This window comes from Anguilla rostrata, chromosome 3, assembly GCF_018555375.3.
Source record: "Anguilla rostrata isolate EN2019 chromosome 3, ASM1855537v3, whole genome shotgun sequence".
Taxonomy (NCBI): domain Eukaryota; kingdom Metazoa; phylum Chordata; class Actinopteri; order Anguilliformes; family Anguillidae; genus Anguilla; species Anguilla rostrata.
This window is the reverse complement of record NC_057935.1, coordinates 44,350,200-44,374,472: the sequence shown is the minus strand read 5'-3', so window position 1 is coordinate 44,374,472 and position 24,273 is coordinate 44,350,200. Positions and strand designations below refer to the sequence as shown.

General features: G+C 42.3%; 2 protein-coding genes across 10 annotated transcripts in view; one reads left to right on the top strand and one right to left on the bottom strand.

Annotated features, from left to right (window-relative positions):
• Window positions 1–2,298: 2,298 nt before the first annotated feature.
• Window positions 2,299–14,064, bottom strand: LOC135250963 (paraspeckle component 1-like). Its single transcript, XM_064327848.1, has 9 exons — window positions 13,533–14,064; window positions 12,169–12,470; window positions 9,899–9,994; window positions 8,907–9,103; window positions 8,352–8,436; window positions 7,958–8,060; window positions 5,082–5,139; window positions 4,066–4,202; window positions 2,299–3,254 (listed from the first exon to the last, which is right to left on the bottom strand). Exons 1-9 carry the CDS (start codon window positions 13,890–13,892, stop codon window positions 3,042–3,044), a joined length of 1,551 nt encoding a protein of 516 aa, XP_064183918.1. The 5' UTR covers window positions 13,893–14,064; the 3' UTR covers window positions 2,299–3,041.
• A 1,568-nt stretch (window positions 14,065–15,632) lies between these two features.
• LOC135250961 (zinc finger MYM-type protein 2-like) overlaps window positions 15,633–24,273 on the top strand; it is a 36,485-nt gene continuing 27,844 nt past the window's right edge. For 4 of the 9 annotated variants that reach the window (XM_064327844.1, XM_064327843.1, XM_064327842.1 and 1 more), the window contains exons 1-2: window positions 15,679–15,782; window positions 23,441–23,592. The gene's annotated coding sequence lies outside the window, so the exon portion shown is untranslated. Of the gene's footprint in view, window positions 15,783–16,225; window positions 16,394–23,440; window positions 23,593–24,273 lie in introns of those variants that run through there. The other 5 variants (XM_064327845.1, XM_064327846.1, XM_064327839.1 and 2 more) reach the window with 4 other exon arrangements.

Here is a 24,273-nt window from a genome sequence, read left to right as displayed (position 1 = left end):
CTAGGTAGAAAAAAGACCTGAAATCCGTTCTAATACTGTACAAACGTATTTTGTTTCTTTTGTCTTATGATCTGGTACATTATGGAAATGAGGTACATTTCAAGACAACTGATCAGAATTCCAGTGCAGGAGTTTGCAAAATCAGCATGACTGGTTTTCCCAATTTATGTCAATTGATTGCAAGAGTAGAAGAAAGTGCAACAACTTCAACTGATTCCCATAGCTGTCAATTCAACAAACACATTTTTGTAGAAGTTATAACATAATCACTAGAAGTTATCCTTCAATGTTAACTTTGTTAATTTCTTTTTCAGTTTCATATAAAATGTATGTCATACCATATATGTCATACAAAATATAACGCTGTTAATACCTTTCAAATAAAAAAAATGTCCCACCGGGTTTACAAACCTATATGAAGGCTCAAACATTTCTGGTGTTTTCACATTCAGTGAATGCAACCATAATTTCCCTTCAGATAGTCAATACAGTGCTGGCATGGATCTTGATATCATGAAGAATTTCCTCCAAATGCAAGGACAGTGATTAAAAAACAGCACTGCATGTCAGGTCTTTTAAACTCCTTCCTCACTGCACAGACCATTGCCATTTTCTGACGTGCTACAAAAACGTCAGAAGCCCCGATGTCCTCTTCTCATCCCTATATGGTCTGTCAGCAGTACTTCATTATAGTTTTTGTTCAGGTGTCTCATTATTGCATTCCTTCTGTGTCTGCACCGGCCAGCTCTGGAGTGAACCATTTCAATGCTTTACACTTTTTTGCTGAATTCATGATAAATATGTTGTATTGATAGATGCTGTGCTCTTGTTAAATCAGTTTAGTTAAGATACTAGGATGATTGGTATGCCATTCACTATATTAATGGTTGTCAGGCCATGCCCCATACTTTGGGACACCAGTTTATCCTGGGCATGACCTAAAATAATTTCATCTTGCAAATCTATTTAAATCTTTGTGGGGTCACTGTAGACATTGGGTCATAGCAATCTACTGACTAATTATACAGTCAGTGATCAATTGTGACCCTCATGAAAGTAATTAGTTGGGTGTAATACTGATGAGACATGAACGGAATGTCAGTCACAAAAATGTCTTTGAACAATCAGGTGCAACAACAGTCGGACGGTCGACAGTCACAGGGTTGCCGGCTCGATCCCCCGCACTGGGCTTGTCGAAGTGTCCCTCAGCAAAACACCTAACCCCTAATTTCTCCCAGCGAACTGATTGGTACCTTGCATGGCAGCCTTTCACCGTTGGTGTGTGAGTGTGTGTGTGAGTGGGTGAATGAGAAGCATCAATAATGTAATTGATATAGATTACGGGAATAGGGCAATGTGATAATTGATTGATAGAAATGCTCTATCGACCTCTGGCTGAGGGATGACTGAATAGCAGGCAATAAAACTGTTAAACTGGTGAACCTAAATAGACCTATGCAACACCAAGAGTTCACAAATGACCCGTATTTCATATACTGCAGCCATAATAAAAATGTATAATATTCAATATATACAATGATATGAAAACATGTCAAACACACTGTAAGTGCCTTATATTGTAGTGTGATAGAAATGAAACTAGTTTTATGATACTTTGGACAACACCTCACATACACAAAATTAACCTTTAATTCAGTAAATTAAAATTTTTCCAAGAACCAAGGGTGCCCTAGAAGGACCCCTAATGTTTTTGCTAGGATTATTAGGGAGCCAAGCACCAAGGGTGCATACGACCCCTATCCTTTTTGCTAGAATTCTACATTTTCAGCTTCTTCTTCTTCTTTTAACTTTTCTTCTTCTTCTTCTTCGCAACATTTTCACCCCTATCCCAAGCTCAAAAACTCATAAAATTTGGCAGGTATGGCTGCCAATTTATTATACATAACACCCATGTAAAACACACTCTAGGTGGAGATACATTCCTAGAATGCTTGCCTGATACTCACCAAATGTTGCATGTCTGATTTACAGCACATTGCTCTGTTAAATGGTGAAGGAAATTTTGATATGTACAAAGATGGCTGCAGGTCTGTAATGGCTGACCATGTCCATCATATGCGTATTGGCCAAAGATGTATGGCAAGTGCAACAATACTTCACCGAAAATCATATTGTTGATGAGCATTTACATGCTCGCAGTGTTATAGTGCAATATGGCCTGTAGGGTTACTCATATAGTTCCCCTCCCCGCCCCCAAATTCACACTCTGAGGGTAGCTGTAAGCAAGCCATAACTCCCCCTCCACATACATGTACACATACAAAATACAGCCCAAACTTTATGTAGTTCACGGAAATCTATTTATTTACAGTGCAGAATAGAGACTTAGAAGCTTCCACCAGACAGTTCAAACCAGGGCTTTATTACAGCACCAATACCCATGGAGCAGAATGTGGCAGGAAAGAGGACAGTCCACTCATAAAGAAATGGATTAGAAGAGAAAAAGCAGAAACATGCAGCTTAACACTGGAACGTTGAGACCTACACGAAGAGTAAAATTAAATAGAATTAAGTTACATATTAACTTAAATTAACTTAAATTAAATAAAAAATAATTAACATTGTAACATTTGTCCTTGTTGCTCTTTCAAACCAGGTTTTCTTTGCAAAAGATCACTTCCTGGTAAAATAAAACATTAAATAACAAATAAAATACAACAAAAAAAATAAATATAACACCTATTCTGGCAATTTTTTAAACACACAAAGCAAGTTAGATCATAATATGAACTCAATGAAGATGTCAACTTATGTGAATTTGTACAGAATGCCTCAATGATTATCAGTTGTTTTGAATATCCTAATTTTTTTTATACTGTTTTTGCTGTAGAAAAAAAGCAAAAGTGATTCTTTTCACATAGACAACTGCACTGTTGCTTGATATCAATGTCAAAACTTTTTGGCCAAACCATGTTACAGGCCCATACACAAAAGTCCTTTCCAATGTCTTTTTTTAATGGTGGGGGTGGGACAGACTGGAGGCAGGCTTGCCACAGGGGAGGGGGCCTGTGCAAATCTTTTCAGTATCGGCGGCGTTTGCTGTTGGGCCCATCAAAGTTACCACCGCCAGGGCTGGCCCGGCCAAATCCCCCTGGGCCACCAGCCCCATCACCCATAGGGCCTGAGCCTACCACGCCCAGTGGGGGCTGCTGCTGGGGCTCCAGTCCTGGTCGACCCCCCATGGGGAACCCCGGAGAGGGGGGTGCGGTGCCATGGGAGAACCTGTCCACACGCTACAGCAGAGAGGGTTTAAGCATTTAAGCACCCAGACCATCCATGACCACAAACACACGATCCAGTCCAGGCCATGACCGTAAATGCACGGTCCAGTTGATCCACAGATGGTTTGCCAGTGTAGCGCGTGCCAAAACCATGCCACCGGGGAAGGACCAGGGAGTGGGGCAGAGTTCAGTAGCAGGCCAAGAAGAGATACGTAAAATGGATGCAGAAAGAAATGGAAGAGAAGGAATCACTTCATTAAGTTCATTGCTTCAAACCCTACGTTACAAATTAATGACATTGTAACATTGTACTTCATTAGCACATGTACACAAACATTAGCCTAACGTAACTGCTACGGCTGACCATTGATGGCCGCTAGCTAGTGTAATTTGTGGGCACAGTCAGAGACAGTTTGATAATGAACAAATCGTCTCTGATACAGTTTAGGCTACTAATCCATGCCCACAGATTTCCACATCAATTTTTTCTACATTTGACCCCTGAGAGTAACCGCCGGCCCCTTCTCCCATGAGAAAATCGAAATCAGAACATCACACCATAAACTGTAAAATCGAGAGCAATTTCAGACTCTGTAATTTAATTATTAAAATTAGTCAGCAACACAAATAACCATTCATTTCTTGTTTTTTAAATTTCTGTTTCTGAAATGGAAAATGATTAGCCAAAAAGTACACAGATCAGGAAGGGAGATGTCACCCTTCCCATGAGAGCCATGCACCCTCCACATGAGCAGGGGTGGAGGGTGAGAACACAGGACAGGAGCACAGAGGACTACATGGATACAAGATATGTGCACATTACCATGGTGCCAGTATCCGGGGGCATCATCGGGGTTCCCATGTTGGCCCCTCCCTCAGCCGCCAGGGCTCCTCCCCGGCCGGTGATGCTCATCTGAGGGGGGGCCTTGTTAGCGTTGCCAGGGGTGGGGTTATATGCATCTGTACAAAAACACCATAGAGAGGGAGTGGGTGAGGAGGGGGTCTGGAACACCGGAGGGCTACAGGGTCTGCTGGTTTTTGTTCTCAGCTTAAAAATAAGCTCCAGTTGAGGTGAATTAACGAACTAATCAACTGCTTTCGTGACCAATTTAAGTTCTTACCCAACCTCCCATCCTTCTAATGATGTTATCAAAGAGAGCATGCCCCAATAAAAAACAATACCTCCCACTGGCATTCGATCACATTGGTAAGAGAACCCCACAAACCTCTGACCCGTGAGAGGGCTGAAGGGTCAACCATTTATTTTGTTTGGTGGAGCCCAGCTAAAACCATAAAGGAGGAGGTCTGGTTTCGTCTTTTTGTAGTGTTTGCGGCCCTATCCTACTTTTACAAGACCTAAACTAAAGAGTTCAGGGATATGTTTCCAATTTTTCTCACATTGTTGAAGTATTTTTCCCCTCCAGCAAATGTCTACTGTGAAGTGCTATTTGTTCACTTGATTGTAAATGAATACTAAGGACTGTTTGATCAATTAACTGACTGATTCGTCTGGGTCCGTTTGTTTTAAGATTATGCGATCAATGGTTTAAACAGATATAAGTGACACTGTAGGACCATGATCAAAAAAGGGCTGTTAGGGGCTGTAGATACATCCTCTTTGAACTGTCTGACTCACCTTGTGATTCTGCTTTCTCTATTTGGAGCGACAACAGACACAAACATGTCTCCCAGGGTCTCTATGGCAATAACAAAGGCAAGCTTCCTTAATTATTACCAAGAAATCTACCTTCCAAATAGACACACAAAGCCAGCCAACCCAGCTTGGTTTCAGCAGTGTGAACAGCACTGGGCCTGGTTAGCATGCAGTTATGACCGTACCTGCCATGTTTAACGGTCCACGTGGTCCCACATCTCCCATCCTCACATCCTGGTCTCTCTGAAAGGGAAAAACAGGTATAGCAACAGGTGCAGCTCCACAGAGGAAAACATGTCCGAAATTGGTGACTTCAAAGTGGTCACTGAGACACACCACAGCAAGACTCATTCTGCATTTCTGAACTTCTGAAACACAAAGTCAGCTGACAGTCATTTAAAGAATTAATACGGCCTGACACATTTAACAGGGAACATAAGGTGATAATAATACTGTGATAATACCACAAGCACTGCTGAAAGAAAAATCGAATGATCTAATAATCTTACAATGCAATGAGAGACTTTACTTATGCGAACAATTAAAAACAGAACAACAACTTATTAATACCATCCTTGATGCTTGTTACACACACAATTTGCAGACTGCAAACATAATGTCTACATGCTCTTCCTATCTATCCATCTTAATTTCTATATGCAGAATATTATTTCTTTATATACTCAATATTGCATAACATTGGACATGTAAAAATACTGGGAAAGAAGCCTAACCAAGAGACCTATGAAATATCAAAAATATATCAAACAGACATATCCAAGATATGTCAACAAATAATTTTCTCATTCACAGCAGGCAGCTTCTCATCAAGCTGCTCCTCTTCACAGTTCACAACAGTTCACAAATGTCTTTCCTATTTTATTTTTATCACTTGAACAACACCGGGCTTTTGCTGCTATTTACTGCACAAGAAGCATCTTAACAATGTAGGAATTATATTTGTTGGCAGATGTACACATACCAAAATGTGATCATTTAACTTCATACCTCATTCATTTTCTGTACCTCTGTAATTTCATATTTGTTTATGATAAGTGTTTATGGTGGTATAAATGGAATGAACAACTGCAAGCCATGCAGTTCCCATGATTTATGGGGGGGGTGACCCCTGGCTTTCACCCCACTGCGCATTACCACCCCTGACTGCAGTTTATTTGTGGCGTGAAGTCCTTATAAAAGGCAGCAGGACCATGCCATTATGCACTGTACCTATGACCCAAAGCTCTATATGTTACCCTGGCTAATGCTGTTGTGGCTAACACAAAAAAAATATCTCCCTTCATCCTGCGATACAGCCACCTTGAAACTGAGGGACACAGTTGTAATGCCTGTAACCCAAATACTCCTCACTGCACACTGACCTAGATTCAGCAGACTGTCCGCAAGTGCTAATCCTGCTGGACAAGCAGATAGTGTAAGCAAATCAAATCCCTTCAAATTCATATAAATGATATGCATATTACTAAATACAAATACTATCAACAATCAAACTAACCCATCATCATGTATAAAGAGTCAATATCTTTTTTCTCATTGTGTTTAAGATAGAGGTGGACAGAGGGGTGTGTACGTGCGAGTGTGGAGGCAAGTGGAGCAAAGCATAGGAGTGGAGGTGGAGCAGAGGTAGAGAGAGAGGTCCAGAGGTGCTGCCAAGTCCACTCATTATAAGCGGCTAGAGCTACTTTTTCTGAAAAGTTGTTTGGAAAAATTGAAAGCTGATCGGTTGCAGGTGGTCGGTTGCTTAGATCTGATTTTGGCCGGACACTAGGGGTCGGCCTAGAAAAGCTGTCGTCTCCAACTGAGTGAGTGAGTGATGCTTCTGTTTTCTAGGAGTTCCCCCAGGCAATACCGAGGGTCTGGCTCAGCTAGACTTGCCTAGTCTTGTTGAAAACACGGTTGTGTATCCAGGCAGGCCAAATGAAATGGGAAATTTCAGTGGATTGTTGTAACATAGCGAAACACAGTGTAGAGGTAGTGTGAAGGTGTGTATGTACAGTTACTGTAAAGGCAGGCAGAGGTAGGCATAGGTGTCCCTTATGAAAAAATCACGTGAAATTTGAAATATTCCTACGTGAAAAAAAAGTCACACGTGAACTCAACATTTTTCCGCATGATTGGCTTTTTTCACATGTGAATGAAAATTTCCACAAGCGAGAACAAAAACGTGACCTGAAATCACGTGACAATCTACATTTTCAGGTAAGACTTTTTCAAATGTGAAAACAAAACAAGACACTTGATATAGCACAGGTTACCTATACCCACTATCATCTTACAAGTGGGATTATGTTTATAGTTCACATGTACTCTTCACACATTGGGTGTTCATATGTGGTTTTAGAACACCTGAATTTTTTGTATGGGGTATCAGGCAGAATTAGTGTAGAGACAGACAGAGGCAGGCACAGATGTATCAGGGCAGGGTTAGTGTAGAGGCAGGAGCAGCGGTATCAGGGCAGGGTTAGTGTAGAGGCAGGAGCAGCGGTATCAGGGCAGGGTTAGTGAGAGCAGGACAGATGTATCAGGCAGGGTTAGTGTAGAGACAGAGAGGTGTATCAGGGCAGGGTTTGTGTAGAGGCAGGAGCAGCGGTATCAGGGCAGGGTTAGTGTAGAGGCAGGAGCAGCGGTATCAGGGCAGGGTTAGTGTAGAGGCAGGAGCAGCGGTATCAGGGCAGGGTTAGTGTAGAGGCAGGAGCAGCGGTATCAGGGCAGGGTTAGTGTAGAGGCAGGAGCAGGTGTATCAGGGCAGGTTAGTGTAGAGGCAGGAGCAGGTGTATCAGGGCAGGGTTAGTGTAGAGGCAGGAGCAGGGGTATCAGGGCAGGGTTAGTGTAGAGGCAGGAGCAGGTGTATCAGGGCAGGGTTAGTGTAGAGGCAGGAGCAGGTGTATCAGGGCAGGGTTAGTGTAGAGGCAGGAGCAGGTGTATCAGGGCAGGGTTAGTGTAGAGGCAGGAGCAGGTGTATCAGGGCAGGGTTAGTGTAGAGGCAGGAGCAGCGGTATCAGGGCAGGTTAGTGTAGAGGCATGTGCAGGTTGTACTCACATTGTCCATGTAGCTGGGTTTAAAACCGTCTGTCTGGTGCCTCATTTCCTCTTGCTCAGACTGCCGCATCATCTGCTCTCGCCTGCGCCTCTCCTCCTCATGCCTACAGAAACAGCAGACACACACAAGCACACACACCCACACACGTACACATACACACACGCACGCATGCATACATGCACACACACACACACGAGGAAATATATTAACAGCATACGACTATCTCAACATCAAGGGTAAATAACTCCTGACAGACAGCTGTCACTCTCATTTCACTGTAATATTCATGTGTCTGTTCTCTCAGTGTTACATTTCTACACATTCCCCTTCTCTGTATTAGTGTTACATTTCTCCCCTGTCGATTTGTCTAAGTATCAAACTCTTATGTGTGTACCTCATTTCTATCTGTTTGCGTTTTTGCAGCTCTTGATTCCTCAACTCCTCCAGGTGCCTCAGTTCTTCTTGACGTCGCATTAGATCTGTTTCAGAGCAGGAAATGTACCATTCATTAAATCCCCCACTCCCTATTAAATCTCCCACTCCCTATTAAATCCCCCACTCCCTATTAAATCCCCCACTCCCTTTGAATTTACAGGTACACTGTCTAAATAAACACCTGCAGCTACCCCAGTAAACAATATATGCAGAGAATGTATTAAAACGTGAAATGTTGGTCCTGAAAGGCTCCTGGCATTATACTCATTGTACAAAAATAAATCACCGCTTCCTGGTTCCACTAATAACATACGATTTAAATGCAATATTGTAGAAACAAAATGAAGTATAAATAACCCAGGTGCATCAGTGTGGTGATGTACACAAATCAGGTTCGCTCGCGTGGTTGAATGGAATGGTGCTGTTCATTACATAACATTCATTGAGTTGTATACGAAGGTGGAGCTGCATGCTGCTGTATGTAATAGGCGGAGCTGAGCGTTTCTGTGGAAACCTTGTCTCATCATCATGAGCTGGTGCTCGTGTCGCGCTGCCTCCATCTCGGCCTCCAGCTTCTCTTTGGCCTCACTGATGTTGCGCTCCACCTGCTCGCGCTGCTGCTTCTCCATCTCCTCCAGGGCCTTCCAGCGGGAGGAGTACTCAAACTCAAACGTCCCAGGCTGGGCGAAGCGAGGGGGCTTCTCTCTCTCCCTGAAGCCCAAAGATTGCCAAAGTCAAGCTCCACACATGCACTCTCACACACTCACATGACCACCAACGTTAATCTCCACACATACCAAAATCAAGTTCCACACATACACTCAAGCACACATGCGCTCTCACTCGCTCACATGCACACTTTCATGCACACTTCACCGTATTTAAACCGGTAATCATGCTGTTGTGACCGGTCACATGCAGTGCTGGTTGGTAGTGTGGTAGCTCTGCTTTCCTGAGAGTCTCAGTCGGTAAAGAATGGGCCCTGTAATTACAGGTTTAAGCCTCAGACTCGGTTATGACTTCTGCTGAGAGGTTCAGTTCATTAAGGCCAATAGACACCTAATGTCTCTATACCTGTCACTGTAAAACTAGCAGGTCATCAGAAACATAAACTATCTTTCATCACACAACAAAACTGCATGTGCCAGTCAAACACATACACTAAACCTGAAATGACATCAAGAAATACCAGAAAGGGAACTATCCATTTAAGTTTGATACAGTTCCTCCGGTCACTGCTGCAAAGGGTTCTGTCAATGACTCCAGTATGTCCAAACAAGTTAAGTCTTGACTTCAGTCCTGCACTACTTCTGTAGGCTGTACAATGTTGACTCAAACAGCAAAATTGCAGATTGCAGATTGGAGATAAAAAAGGAATGAAATATTTGAAAGAAGCATCTCTCTCTGTCCAAGAATGTTACAGTCTAGGTCTTAAATGATGTCATGAGATAAAGACAGACAGAGTGATAGGCAGACAGACAGACAGACAATATTGAACAAACTTACTTGTGATATTGAGCACTTTTTTGTAAAATCTTTTCAGGAAGGCCGTCCTCATCGTCAAACTGGTCTGTTGGCTCAACAATAGCAGGACAGGGTGTTCTGGGGAGGAGGGGAAGTGGGGAGGAATAATAAAACATGTATGAATGATCATCATCACTCTACAGTTACTTTACCATAGCTGTAATACCTCTGTCTTGGACAGACAATCTGGTGGTTTGCATTGTTACTGAGCACTTATTTGATCAATTAAATTGGAATGATTACACAGTTAACACCTAACTATTTACTTTCTTGGGTCTGAAACCCAGCAGACCCTACAGGTTTCTGAGACCAGGGTTCAGAACCACTGTATAGTACATTCAGTATAGAAAAGTTCTGAGCTGAAAAGCTTTCCTGGAAAGCCTTGATCATTTGAACACACAGTTCCCCCTTTGGGAAAACTAGCATGGTTTAGCTAGTCACCACACCAGTGTGGGCTGCTCTATTTTCAGTTCTGCCTTTAACAAGAGGGTGATTAAAAGAGAAAGTAGCCAAATACCAAGACAACCAAGATTTTAGCAAAGGCCCATTTTGGGTGAAATCGTTGTCCATTTTTACAATAAAATTAGCAATACTGGGGCATAAACAAGTGCCAAGCATTTTTCTTGTTTTTTTCCCATCAGCTTAACACAGGGATGTCCAATTTTTTAGTGGACCAAACCAGAATCTCAGCTGCAAACCAAAGCATTACAAATCCTAGATGCAAAGGTAAGTAAATATTTTTCCAACGTTTTTCCTCGGGCAGTTTCTCATCCGCAATTCAGTCATCCCTCAGCAAGAGGACGATAGAGTCTTCTTGTCAGTTAATTATCACAATGCTCCTCTCTAGTAATCTTCATCAGCTTCCACTAATTAAGCCCAGATGATGATTGACAGTGTCACATGTTGCTTTCAGCACATAAAACCATAGACACGTGGCAGATATGTTCATAGTGTTGCGTGGTAACGTTCACTTAATTTTTCTTACATAAGAAATGGGGACATGAAAACTGCAATTATTTAACCTGCAAAATAGTTAAATAAGACTAGTCAGAACAATTAAATAGTTTGAAACGTGGGTAGGCTGCTAAAAAACTCAAGGCTAAAACAGATGAACTCAAATGAAATAAAAATTCATATTACAAACTTTGTGATTAAATCTGATCATAGTCAGCGGTCAGCAATAGTCTCCACTGTTATTCTTTGGCAGTGCTAAATCTTAAACTCATCCATAAGAAGACACTACATCAACAAAGGCAAAGGCATCAACAAAGTTGTTGGAACAGACAAGTATCGTTTCGCCTTCTTCACAATATTTGACACATTAGATACTTTGACTGAGACGTGTGTGTTGGAGTAGTGTGCCTTTTTCCGTTGCTCCACTTTCATGTATTCTGATCTGTCTGCTCTCAAACCAGCAAATCATTTTGATCAGTCATGTGTCATGTTCTGCAGTCACCTTGCGCTGTGGCCCTAAAGCCTTGCCATGCAACTCCCACAGCTGTGCCAGCACTGCAGTATTCAGGGTGATGTCCATTTCTCAGGTACACAAATCTGGGGTAGAAACTGATGTAATGGAAACCGTCGAATACAGCAGAATACCAACTGATGTCAATTCTGTTTTTCTCGTTGACAGTGGAGTCCCCTTCATTGTTTATACCTGATGATTTTTATTTTGTCTGTTGATTGTCGTTTTTGTGCCTGTAGGAATTTGTTGCAAACTGTGCAAAATAAATTGACTTTGTCAGTATGAAATGTACAAGGAGGGTACTGTTGCATCTGGTCACTCAGAGAGTTTTTTGTTTGAAATTCCCTCCATGTTATTGTCCTTCCTCTGGCCCAGTGTATTAAATCAACAAATTGCTTTTATAAGGTCACAACTGATCATTAATTTTTATAAATAGACAGATGATTGTAACAGTGCAATGCTAACAGTGACCCCACTGGAATTTAGATGGGAATGTAAATTGAAATCATATTGGGTCACATGTCCTACATAAACAGGTTACCTTACTTACACAATGTGTGCCTTTACAGCATGGATATATGATTAATTGTGTTTATGTGAACATGGCTTCATTTATAATACTGTACTACCACCCCTTCAACAGGCCAAACTAGAGACAGGGCCAGGTTGGTCCTCCAGGGTTTGTTTTACTATTAAGAATATGAAATGTAGCAATCTAAAGTTCAGCAGTATTCAGTCAGCCATTCAAATTGCAGTTAAATGACAACTTGGTGGGATAGAGGCTTACGTGGTCAGTAAAAAGGCCCCATCTGTGCAGCGGTCCAATGCTTTGCGAGCTGCTGGTTTGGAGGCGAACTCGACAAAGCCCTTGCCAGTGGGTCTGCCCCGGTCGTCCACCTCCACAATGGCCCGCTCCACCGGCCCAAACTGGGAAAAGGCCTGTTCCAGTAGTTCGTTTGACACCACCGGGGATAAATTCCGCACGGTGAGAGCTGAGCCGTGGGTGGCAAAGCGAACGCGGATTGGCCGATTCCTCATTACTATCCCGTCCAACTCGGCCTTGGCGATCTCTGCCAGTGTTCTGGTTTCCTAGAGAGGCAACCAAAATGACCATGTGTCGTTATGCCCGTGTCATGACAATTAAGAATGGAATGCTAATAATTCCACCTAAGCCCCACTGCGCATACTGACCCTAGTTAATCTAACCTTGCAAACATGCAAATTCTGTACATAAACTCTGATGGAGTGCATATTATCCCATTTGTATTCATATAATGTAATGTAATGTAATATAAACTTGTGTTATATAGGCCTAGGCTATATACATTGAACAATTCAGCAGTTCAACCGATTAACAAACGAATTATTTAATCATTGAAGTTGATACGAGCTTGTTTTACTAATTTGCATTGTTTACAATGATAATTTAAAACTATTTGGAGCTTGAAAAAAAACTATGTCAACGATCTAATAATATTTCTACAGTATCGGGTAATGTTCTGGGCTTTACGCTGGACAAATTTAGGTCATTTGTAAAATGCTCATTTATAAACGCTTATTCGGTCCGAACGTTTTCCCGAGTTTTGCTTTCCTATAGCAAAGTCCTGTGCGCTGTGACAAAATTACAAATATATATTTGAAAGCTCAACTTGCGGAGCCCTATTTTTCTCTCGGCCTTGGCACAATCCCTGAATGGTGTGCATAGGCTACACTGTGGAGGTGCGGCGTTGCCAACCAATAGCACTATTTGTTTTGTAGCAAAATTGCCCCATAAAGGCAGAGTAGACTACTATAATTTAGCCAGCAGGATAATTTGTCGCGCTTTTAGCTGCTCACCAAATAGCTTAAGTGGATCGAGAGGAATGTCAAACGTGCACTCACTGGTTAGAATGCATCCTTTAATGCATCCTAAACCACTGGCATGTAGACTAAAAAATACTGTCCTCATTCGAGGACAGCTTTACAATATAAACATATTCAGCGAGTAGCAAGTGAAGAAATGTGTGCGCATGGCATACGCTCTGCTAACCAGTTAGGTAAACAATCATGTTCTACAATGCAGTTAGCTGTGTGTGCGATGCTACCAGGTCTAATAGCCTTAGTATGTAAAAGGGGGAGAGAAAAACAATCATAAAAGGAAAACAATAATACCAGCCGAATGAATCCGAATCCCCGGTCCCGGTTAATGAACACCTCGCTGGCTTCTCCATATTTCGCAAAAAGCTTCCTAAAATCCTCTTCTGTCAAGTCTGTGGGCAGGTTACCCACGAACAACCTGCATCGCTGGGTAAACGTTTTCTCCCCGGGTCTTCTGAAGCTTTTCAAGTCAAGGATCATCTCCAGTGACTCGTTGGCACCACTTTCAGGTACTGATTCCGAAGCTGGTGTTGATCCCTCCATTTCTGCCCCCTGTTCAGCTGCTGGTGACGCCAAATTGCGCTGTGCGTTGAGGGGTCTCGGCGAAGGAGCACTGTTTTGAATATTAACCGGTGTAAGATTGCTGCTTGTCATTGTAGTCGTTTTTGTAACGTATACGTTGTCCAGCTTTAATCCAAGAGCATCAAGAGAAATGTAAAGTTTATTATGGCCTACAGTAGAACTGTATGAGCAAAGGACGAACAACTGGGTCCTACAAAAGGATGTTCTGTAAAGATGGCGTTCGCAGCGATGCGCAGCTGCGGACGTCATCAAACTGCTAGTACTTCCAAGGCATCTTCAACATTCATTTTTTTGCAGATCCCAGATTAACCCATTTGCTCCCTCAAAGTTTCTCAAGCATTCAAGCAACTATTAAAATTAAATGTTGTAACATCTCCCTGTCATAATATTATTGCTGAGACTTCAAATACGTGGCTATTGCGTTTAAGTGTCGCAAAATCAAACACTGCTAGTACCATGGACAGTGCTCGATGCTTTTAAATAAACATTATATTTTCGACAGTGACACGGAGACACAATTATCTATTCAGTGAAAAGACTGGCTTTAATTCTTACATATAAAGTTACAGCATAGCCGTGAATTGGGGAGAGATGACGTCATATTTAGGATGAGATTTTTTTTGGACCATGAAAAGTCCAGTTACACCAAATAAAGATAAATCCACGGGTATAAAATCTGTAAAGATAATACCAGTTACCTCTGAGACAGCTACACAGTAGCACTAGGCTATGTATGCATGTGTGCAATGTATCTTAGTGTCATGAATTCACATAGACTAAGAATTCTGTATATAGTTTGACAATTGTTCCAAAAATATGCTTTCTACACACACCGACTTTATTCGATGGAGTTCCAGTTCAATCAGCTCATTTTCAAAATCAAGTCTGTATTTCCTTGGATGCGGTTACTGACAAATCAAGATTAGCAAGCGACGCATTCGATTCCTCGGGTCTGAACGCCCTTTGTCCAAATCGATCTAATCCCTACACGAGTAGCCTATCTTTGTGTACGTATGTGCGTGCGGGCGCGTGTGTGCGCGTTACTAAACTAACAAACAGCACAAAACAAACAAAAACAGGCTATGTTACGGAGGGAAGATAATCACTCTTTATGATATGTAGATACATGGTTAATTCTAGTTATAAGTGCTTATGACATAGGCGCCTCAGTGCGTAGCATAACCCAAGCAAGGTATCGAGTTACAAAGCACATAGCCTGTATTGAAACAACAGTAGCCTTTATAAATAATACATTGTAAATTATTATTATTATTATTATTATTATTATTATTATTATTATGTAATGCAGTCATCTCTGTGACGCAGCACGCATTCACGCAGGGCAGTTTTACAAGGAATCAGAGCCACATTTTAGAGGAGAATGGTTGTGGCCATTTGTTACGACTAGAGCCATTTTTTTAAAAAGCCATTGACTAAAATCAAAAGTATTCAAATACCCAGATCTGTTAATGGCAACTGGATTTAAGTGAGGCTAAATCCGTATCTTATCATTAACACGTGTAGAGTTCAGGTACCTCGGTAAGCTCAACCTTGGTCTATGTTTTCGAGTTTGACCGCGGTAAGGCGTCAAGAAGACCATGTTGACGAGATCCAATAAGGAACCAAATATGGTGACCACTGTAAACCACACCCTGTTCGTGATGATTCCATTGCATAAAAACAGTGTTCAATTGAACATTCGTAAAACACATCACATATTATACGAATGAGCATGATACACCATCAGCCTACATAGTACTTAACTCTATTGTAAATAAACCTAAGTATTTTGACCGCAGCCTTCCAGTTCGACATGCTGCGCTTGCGTGGTGATGAAAGGCGAGGAAAGGATCTCTTTTGACAGTCACCTCCCATGCGAACGTCGCTACGTCTTAACGCATGCGCTTCAGGATTTATGTCAAGACACAGAAGTGGCGCTATATCGTTCCCAGCTCGACTCGGGTAAGCGATCCAGAGACGTTTTTATCGCAATTTATGGTTAATTGGCAAAAGTTGTAGCAACAATTGAAGGTGTGCGTCTGGTGTACAAGGGAGCCCGCAAGTTTCCAGTTTTGTTGTTAAGTAAAATTTAATGGCGACTTAGCAGTTAATTTTACCCCGCCAGAGATTTTCTCCCCCTCTCTGCTGTGACAGGGTGCAATTGCCTGTGCTATCACGTATTGTTTCGTTCGCTCTCTAATGGCGGACGTGAGGCAGTGCCACTAACCGACTCGAGGGGGGCAAATAACAGCCCCCTGTCTAAAACAGGAAGTAAAACCAGATGTGCTGCGCGCGTGGACCGAAATGTCTAAGGTAGTTGACATCTATAGGGACATGAAGGTTTACGTTCGGTCATTTTTTTTTACATTTTTAAAAAGAGTGGAGTTGATGTAATATGCTGTGCTGTAGCGCCCCTTGGGGTCACCAAATATAATTTTTTGATTGCCCGGGGTAGTCGCTGAGGGGTAACTTCCCAATTAAATGACGCACTGGTATTGTAACGTTAGCCTTATGGAAAACGCATCATTCCGAGAGGAAACACATTGTAATAGCGAAGAACGCTTGGAAGTCAGGTAATTGAACTACTAAAACATGCTTCTCTATGAATACCTTAGTGCTCTGGAATCATTTTCTGCTGATCAAAGACGTTTTAGGCTGCTTTCACACACAATCGGTCTTCATAATCTGCAGCGAATAGTCACGAATAACTTATGATTATTTTTTTTCTGTAAAAACAATGGCGCAGTCTCCCTGGTTCGCCTCCCTCCAGTTCGCCGCTAATCCAATGACTGCGTGCGCGGAGGAGGCCAGGGGTGGGAACAGAACTCTCCCGGCTGAAGCACGTTTGCTGTCAGCTAAGAACAGCGAGTTCTCATTCGAGCATTAGACTTTTTTGGTGAGGAGCGAACGGTAGCTCATATTCTTTCTTTCTTTATTTATTTTTTCTTATAGACAAAGTTTTGGAGTTTAAAGTTTCCTAGAAAATGTTAGCAAACCGGCTCTGCTCGCAAGTTTCAGTCAGGTCGACGTCAGTGACCGGTTGTCTTCATACCGGCGGTCGGTGGCTCTCCGGATAAAACGGAGATTCTGTTCGTTCGCGCGGTCAAGGGCACGGCCCGAGGGGAAAGCCTGCATTATGCTAAGAGTGGTAGGCTTAATAAATATCAATTCATAATGTATGCGTTTTTAACTAACTAGTCAGCTGACAGATGGATGAAGCAAAGGGGCTTATATAAGATATGTTATTTGGTTGTTGAAGGTTGGATGAATTGGGTGAACTTATTTAAATTAGTGTTCATTGCTGGCAGATATAACAAAATGGGTACCTCAATATGGTATTGTCTGTATGGGTTTTTGATGTAATGCTCATTTATGAAAAAGATAGATGGTAACTGTGTTGCATTACATAATGTGATGGGGTAGGTGTACTGTACAGTAGCAGCAGTGTGTGCTGCCAGAGACACCCCTCTTCTTGTGATGCCTGTTCATCCAGAGTCACTCATGATGTGGAACAGGACACATGTGTCTGATATGGTTTCATCCTGTGCTCATTTTGAGGGCAGTGGAGGACCCAGACTCGGCCCTTGGTAATGGTGATTTGAGAACAGCGTTTGGGCACCGATGTGCTCCAGGACCGCATGCAGTAATGGCTGGATGGGTTCTGCATTTCAGCCTGTCTCAGAAGTCCTGCCTTTACTGCTCAAAGTCCAGCCCCCTGGTGCTGTTCCTCCTCAGGTTCTGATGCTCTGGTTGCAGCAGATGGTTCTGGTTCTGTTGTCTTTGTGAAAACGTTACTGAGCCTTGTTGACGGCCATGGAAACCACCGAGAGGAACGTTGTGCATCCTCAATTGCAGCTGCAGCGGGCTGGATGCCCTCCTTCCAGTGGAGAGCAGGAGCCGTGTGGTTGGTTGCCATGACTGCATTGCAGTCAGACGCTCCATGGTGGCGAGGGTTTGACAGCTGGACGCCGGATAGCTGACGGACATGAGGGGAGGGGGAGGTGGGGCATGGGGGTAAGGGGAGCCACAGACCAGGGTGAGGTCAACAGGAACATTTAGGCTTTTTTGGGCTGTATGGTCACGTGCTGCTGGGCTGTTTCATGCCAAGTCAAACATCCTAGTTCAGATGTTCTTGAAAATTGGCACATTCATTTTGTGTTTCTCGAATGTCATATTTTTGAGTGATGTCATTTATTGTAGCATTGGGATCTCTTGTGGTTTTAGAGGCTGTTAAAATATTTGTATCTTGTAAAGGCGATGCAAATAATTTTCTATTGTACAAAAATAAATACATAAAATTAAAAATTAAAAAAAAATATATATAAAATATTGTGTGCGTGTGTGTAGTGCGCGCATCTACATACATATGTACACGAAAGATGGTGAACCCTATCGGAGGTCTACCAAGAGAAGAAAAAAAACCCCTTGGTGGTTTGATCACCACGGCAACAAATGAATTGCATCACCGATGGTGAGGAGATGCTGGATTGAGAGAGAGGGAGAGAGAGAGAGAGAGAGAGAAAGACAGGCAGACGGAGAAGGGGAGTGGTGTGTGGGTGTGGTTGTAGGTGTACAGTCATCCCCAGATGAGATGATGCATACGTGTGCTTTGGTACGGTTGTGACGTTGTATGCTTAAAACCTGAGCTTGCGGTGCTTGTAACGGGAGTAGTGTGTATTTCGCACATTGCAAGGGGAAGAAAATCATGTGAGTGTGGGGCTGGTGGACCTCACTCACTGCGCAGGTGGAACGCTGTGAGATTGGTGGGGCGGGGGCTCCCGTTTGGGAAATCTGGGATTTGTGATTCGTGTTCCCACCTCCGTTATTAGATCCCCTTTAAAAGGGCATGGAATTCTGTCTTTCACTGTCCATACAGCATGCGTCAGACATAGTAGCACTTAGCCTGTTAAATTCTGTGAAAACAAAGAAAAAAATACTGTTTGAATTCTGTGTTGTGATGCTTGCACTGCCTCAGCTGTTTGCTGTGGTAAGTGTGTCTGGATGGATTGGTTATCCCTGTATCCATCGCCACAGCTCAGTGAATAGGCTGCCTTCCTGGTGCTTCTGCTCTGGCTCGCTATGTCTCCCTCCATCTTTTTCACCCACGGCTTACTGTGAATCTGCAGGAAACTGCTTGCATCAAATAAACGTTTCTGTTTCTTTCCGGAATCTTATTTTATTGAATAGTATTGAGCTAAACCAAAGGGCATACTGTGCCACAAAATGGAGTTTCTAGTTATCCAATAGTAGTGCATGAATAGAGGAAGTTTAGTGTATCAACCTACACATACCAGAGAGGGCAACATATTTGATGTGCTGTTGATGCTAATTTCCAAATGAAACTGGTATAGTTGAACCTTTTTGTCATATAAATAAAATTTTCATTCATAAGCTGAAAACTGCCAAACTACTTCTTTCATGAATGTGGAAACTTGGTTGCAGAAAACAGTGAAGTATTGGCATTGGCTAATATGGCCAGACAAATGCCTGTTATTGACATTGACCCCAGAATTTCGATATTGTGCATCCCTAGAAATTGTAGGTCCAGTGCACATGTTTGAAACTACATTCACTAATTACCAATTACTCCTCATTGGTTTTTTCACCCAAATTTGGAATGGCCAAGTGTATTTATTCATTGCTGCAACCCTTGTTGTTGATTCTGGAGCGAGAAGACAAGCATGTGCTCCCCTTCCATAACACGTCATGTCAGCCTCCGCTTCTTATCACATCGTAGGTTGTATATTGGGGCTGTACGAACAAGAGCCGGAAGAAGACGCTTAACATGCAGGTCAACAGGCAGACTTGCGGGTGCCCAATCAACCAGTGGGGGACACCGATGCACAATGAGACGCGAAAAACCCTCTCATCCCTGCACCAGGCTAGCGCCAATAGTGTGTCCCTCTGCAGGGCTGCTGGCCACAGTCAGCACTAGCACAGTGTGGATTTGAAGGCAGGCCGTGGGACCCATACGCACACTAGCACAGTGTGGATTTGAAAGCAGACCATGGGGCCCATACGCACACTAGCACAGTGTGGATTTGAAAGCAGGCCATGGGGCTTATATGGGCACTAGCACAGTGTGGATTTGAAAGCAGGCTGCAGGGCCCATATGTGCACTAGCACAGCATGGATTTGAAAGCAGGCTGCAGTCCGTGTTAAAAAGAAACCAGTCAGCACAAATGAATCAACTTCTCACTGAACTGAGTAGCAAATTCAAAAGCTTGTAAATTACCCCAAAGTAAGCCCATCAGACCTGTTTTTAATATAGGCTAAAGTGGGATTAAGAGTATAGAACTGCTTTGTCTCAAGTGGGCTATGACTCCTTTCAATGGCAGACAAGCTCATGGGCATTTAGGCTATCTTTGATTTTTATCTTTTATTACTATTAGATCTGTTTATTCATATTTTATATATATTTATGGAATACAATATTTAGCCTATGTGTTAGTTTTTATTAAGAGGTCTGATCCATGTTAATTACTATGAACTGATTGGTAAAAAGGTGTTTGCAAAGCAGCAATGACTTGAGAAGAACAATAAACTTGTAATATCAGTGTTTCCTGTAGGAAAGTTGCTAGTTAAGAAGTCAAGCTAGGGATACTCAAATGTGGCCCTCGACACCAGTAGTACAGCTGGTTTTCATTCTTCCCCTCTGAACAGGACTGATTTAACAACATAACATAACATAACATAACATAACATAACATAACATAACATAACATAACATAACATAACATAACATAACATAACATAACAAACATAAACATAACATAACGTAAGACGATTTAAACCTGGGTCATCAAGGGACTTAAATCTCTGGCTAATCATTGGCATTGATCAATTAACTATCAGGTAGAAAAGGCAAAGTAAAATTAGCAGTGCACCACATGTAAGAGGGGTGGAGTTTTCTGAGAGATATTGTGATCGTGGATGGGGGCGTTGTGCTCCCTGGCTGCATTCGCCATAACAGTATTGTTTAAAGCGGAAGTTCACCCAAAGATAAAATTAAGGTAAGTTTCTAGTTTTATAGATGTCTGCTTCTGCTCAGCCTAATACTGCGGATCTCAACAGACCCATATTTTTGCGGTGCTCAATGTGGCAAAAGTCGACATTTGAAAAACAGTAACGCATCTTTCCAAATAATGCCACGGTTACTCATGACCATCCACAGAGCTCAATTTGTGCACAGTTTAATTGAGAACAACTACTTATACTGAAGTACGGCAACTATGTATATCCAAGCAAGTCTTGTGTGCAGGCAGGCTAGTATGAAACGTCAGTGGTGATGACGTGATGGCGAAATGCGACCGCTTTTAAATTCATGGCTGAGTTATTAGCATATGTCATTTTTGTTGTAGAACAAAATGTGAAACTTGCTTAGGCTTAGGCCTATGTTAACTACAGACCTTATTTTCTGCATAATTCTAAAAACCACAGTTGATTTGGCGTACTTTGGGAGAAGAAGTAGTTTTCAGTGAAACTGTGCACAAATTAAGCTCTGTGGATAGTAGCCTAACTCTAAGCATTATATTTGGAAAGAGATGGAAGAGGTGGTTGAATTTTTTAAATGTAAATTTTCAGCACATTGAGCACCACTAAAATATGGGTCTGTTGAGGTCTGTTGTATCAGGGTGAACTGCAGTGGATATCTGCAGCCATGCAGCAAATTTCACCCAAATTGGCCAGATGGTGGCAGAATGCCAGACTCCTGATAATAGTTTGTTGACGTGGTAGCCCAGGTTTGAATCTGTGACGTCTCTGCAATGGTGCCCAGCCTACATTCAGGGAGAGTGCCTTTATTGACTGGCCACTCAGGTAAGATAGGAACAATGGATAGTAATGGGAAAAAAGAGCAGAAAAGCTTCTAAGTTCCTGGTGTTTTTCCCGGGTAGTAGCTACACAAAAGTAGCCTATGCTGGCAGTGGTGATGTTTAGGATGAGCCAGGAGGCCCTTGGTTTTGGTTCATTCTGAGTTCTTTGGGTGCGGTGGACTAAACTTTGTTAATCCTATGTGGTGAAGAGCAGCATGGGTTATTTAGAGGTCTAAAGGTTCTAAAGCTGTGGAATGGGACTGCCTCCAAATCTCGGTTTCTGTCTGGTCTCCACCAGTCTGCCTCATGAGAACATACAGCAGGGGGAGCCTATCTGGGTACAGCGTTTCTTCTTGGTACTTTGATGGACCCGTAGTCCAGAACTAATCCCGTCCCGAGCACTACTGACTACTGACTGGCCACGAGGCCAGGGGGTGGATGGATATTTTACCATATCCCTCCCTAACTGAGCAATAATATGGCAAAGGGTTGATCAACTCCCTTTTCGTGCAGTTTATTTAGTTACGGTTCACAGCCACTTGGTTGTCCCAGAATTAGCTGCTTAATCTCTTGTCAGAATAGTGACCCCTCTGGTTGGTTAAGTACCTGCGTATTCTGGTTACCTGAGAAGAAGCAGCGGATGGCTGGACTTGCTTTTGCAAAGGCGTGTGCTTATGTGTGGCCCCCGATGACACAAGCATACCGTTACAATTGGGGCATCCCAAACTGCAGAGAAATACTCTGGGATTAAACAAGGAAAGGCAGGGGAAAAATGTCAGCTCAAGGGCATCCGGAGTACTAGGCTTAACTGTATTTCTGCGAATGTCACAGGCATGGTTTCCAGGTAAATAGTGATACGTTTAGGAAATATACGTACTTAATGCAAAAAGCTGTACAAATATATGCACCAAGAGTGTAAAATGTATTTAGGCTATTTCATGTGGGGTCATGGTTATGGTTGGTATAGACCAGGATGGGCAAACTCAAGTCCTGAAGGGTCTGCAGGCCTATTTTGGACTTAGTGTGCAGAGTCTTTAGCAATCAATGACTTGAACTAATCACTTAAGTGCTGAAACATCCTGAAAACCAGGAATGGAGTCAAACACTCTTGATGATGACTAAACATAAGCATAACACAAGTATCACTAAACATCACACTAAACTGGGAAACAAACCAAAATAATATTAATTTGCGCTAACCAGGACAACTGGTAAAGGTGGGGCAGGGCCAATCTATTTGTCACCTCTCTCCTTTGATAGGAAAATGGTTCTGTGTAAACAGGAAGAGGTTTTGGCTCCCTTGCTCAGGAAACACAGCACATAGTAAGTACAGTTTTGGCAGGACCACATACACTGAAAGGATATGAGAAGAACACTACACTTCCTAAGGGCTAACAGGGACATGGACCTGCAGCAGATAGCAGCGGCCAACTGTCACCCAACTCCAAGTGCAGCACCCTTTTCCCTCAGAGTATACAAGAACAGTGTGCCTATTGAGGTTACACTTGCTGAAGTAGGTATCCACACCTAACTGGTCCCCCAGCCTGCCTGAATCATGTCCCTGTTCCCTGAAATAATGTGGAAAAAACAGTGAAGATTGTTCTGGGTATCAGGCAGCACTGGATTTTTTTCTTTTGTTTGTTTTATTTTAACCTTTATCTGTACAGGTGAATTCCATCAAAATAGTAATTTCTTTTTCAAGTCCTGGCCAAGAGGTTGCAGTATAATTGCACATCATAAAATACAATACAGCAGAGTACAATACAGAGCAACAGCCATAAAACGAAGTCTCAATGATTTTTACAGGTCACCAGCACCAGATATCGTCACAGTCCTGATTATTGGCCTTGGAGCAGTTTTCTACTGAGACAGTGATGATGATGGTGGAACTGAGGAAGTTCCAACAGATTGAGCCCACAGGAAACTGAGAAACGAGTCTTTGAAAACAAAACAGAAAGGTAGATTTCATTTAGCATTTTTTTTTCTTATCAACATTATTTCTTTGTCCAAAGCAACAATGTAGCGCTTCTCATTTTGAGTTGTGTTGATGTGATGGAGAGAACATGTGCATCTCGTCTCCCTATTCGTTTATGTTCTGGTATTCCAACTTTGAATGATAAATTTCCGTAAATTTCATGAGAGTAACGGCTACAAGATTCCAATGCTAGGACATAGCCAGTGGTCGTGCTAGCCCATGGAATCCCGCGTCTTTGGAACGCCGGATGTAACGCAGGATGTAACGAAATGAAATAAACTACAAGTAATGTTTTGCCACACAGGCTAAAATAATATTAAAATATTATATTAAACATGAATATTAATATTAAGAACCCTAGGAGTGAGTTTTAATTTGCTCATGTTGAGCAAGATAGCTAGGGCTTGACATCTTGTTTTCGACTTTTTATTCAAATTAAGCACTTTCACTTTGACTGTTGCAATGCTACCAACAGCTGTGTAAATATTATGATTAATGAACAACACAAATGTTAGACACCGAAAGATGGTTGACTCAAAGAAACAGGAGTAAATATTTTGTTACGGTTCAAGTCTGGGTCATCGGCCGTTGTAAAACTGGGAATGTCTACATTTTCATAGAACACAGCGTATATTTTCCTGTCATCTTCGCTCTTTTTTCCAGC

Bases quoted from the DNA above. Each gene is read 5' to 3' on its own strand.
- LOC135250963 (XM_064327848.1), bottom strand. From the start codon at position 13,892: ATGACAAGCAGCAATCTTACACCGGTTAATATTCAAAACAGTGCTCCT. The intron at 9,995-12,168 runs GTAAGCCTCTAT...CCTCCTCCCCAG, and splicing joins GGGGCCTTTTTACTGACCAC to AACACCCTGTCCTGCTATTG. The intron at 5,140-7,957 runs GTGAGTACAACC...TTTCCCTTTCAG, and splicing joins AACCCAGCTACATGGACAAT to AGAGACCAGGATGTGAGGAT.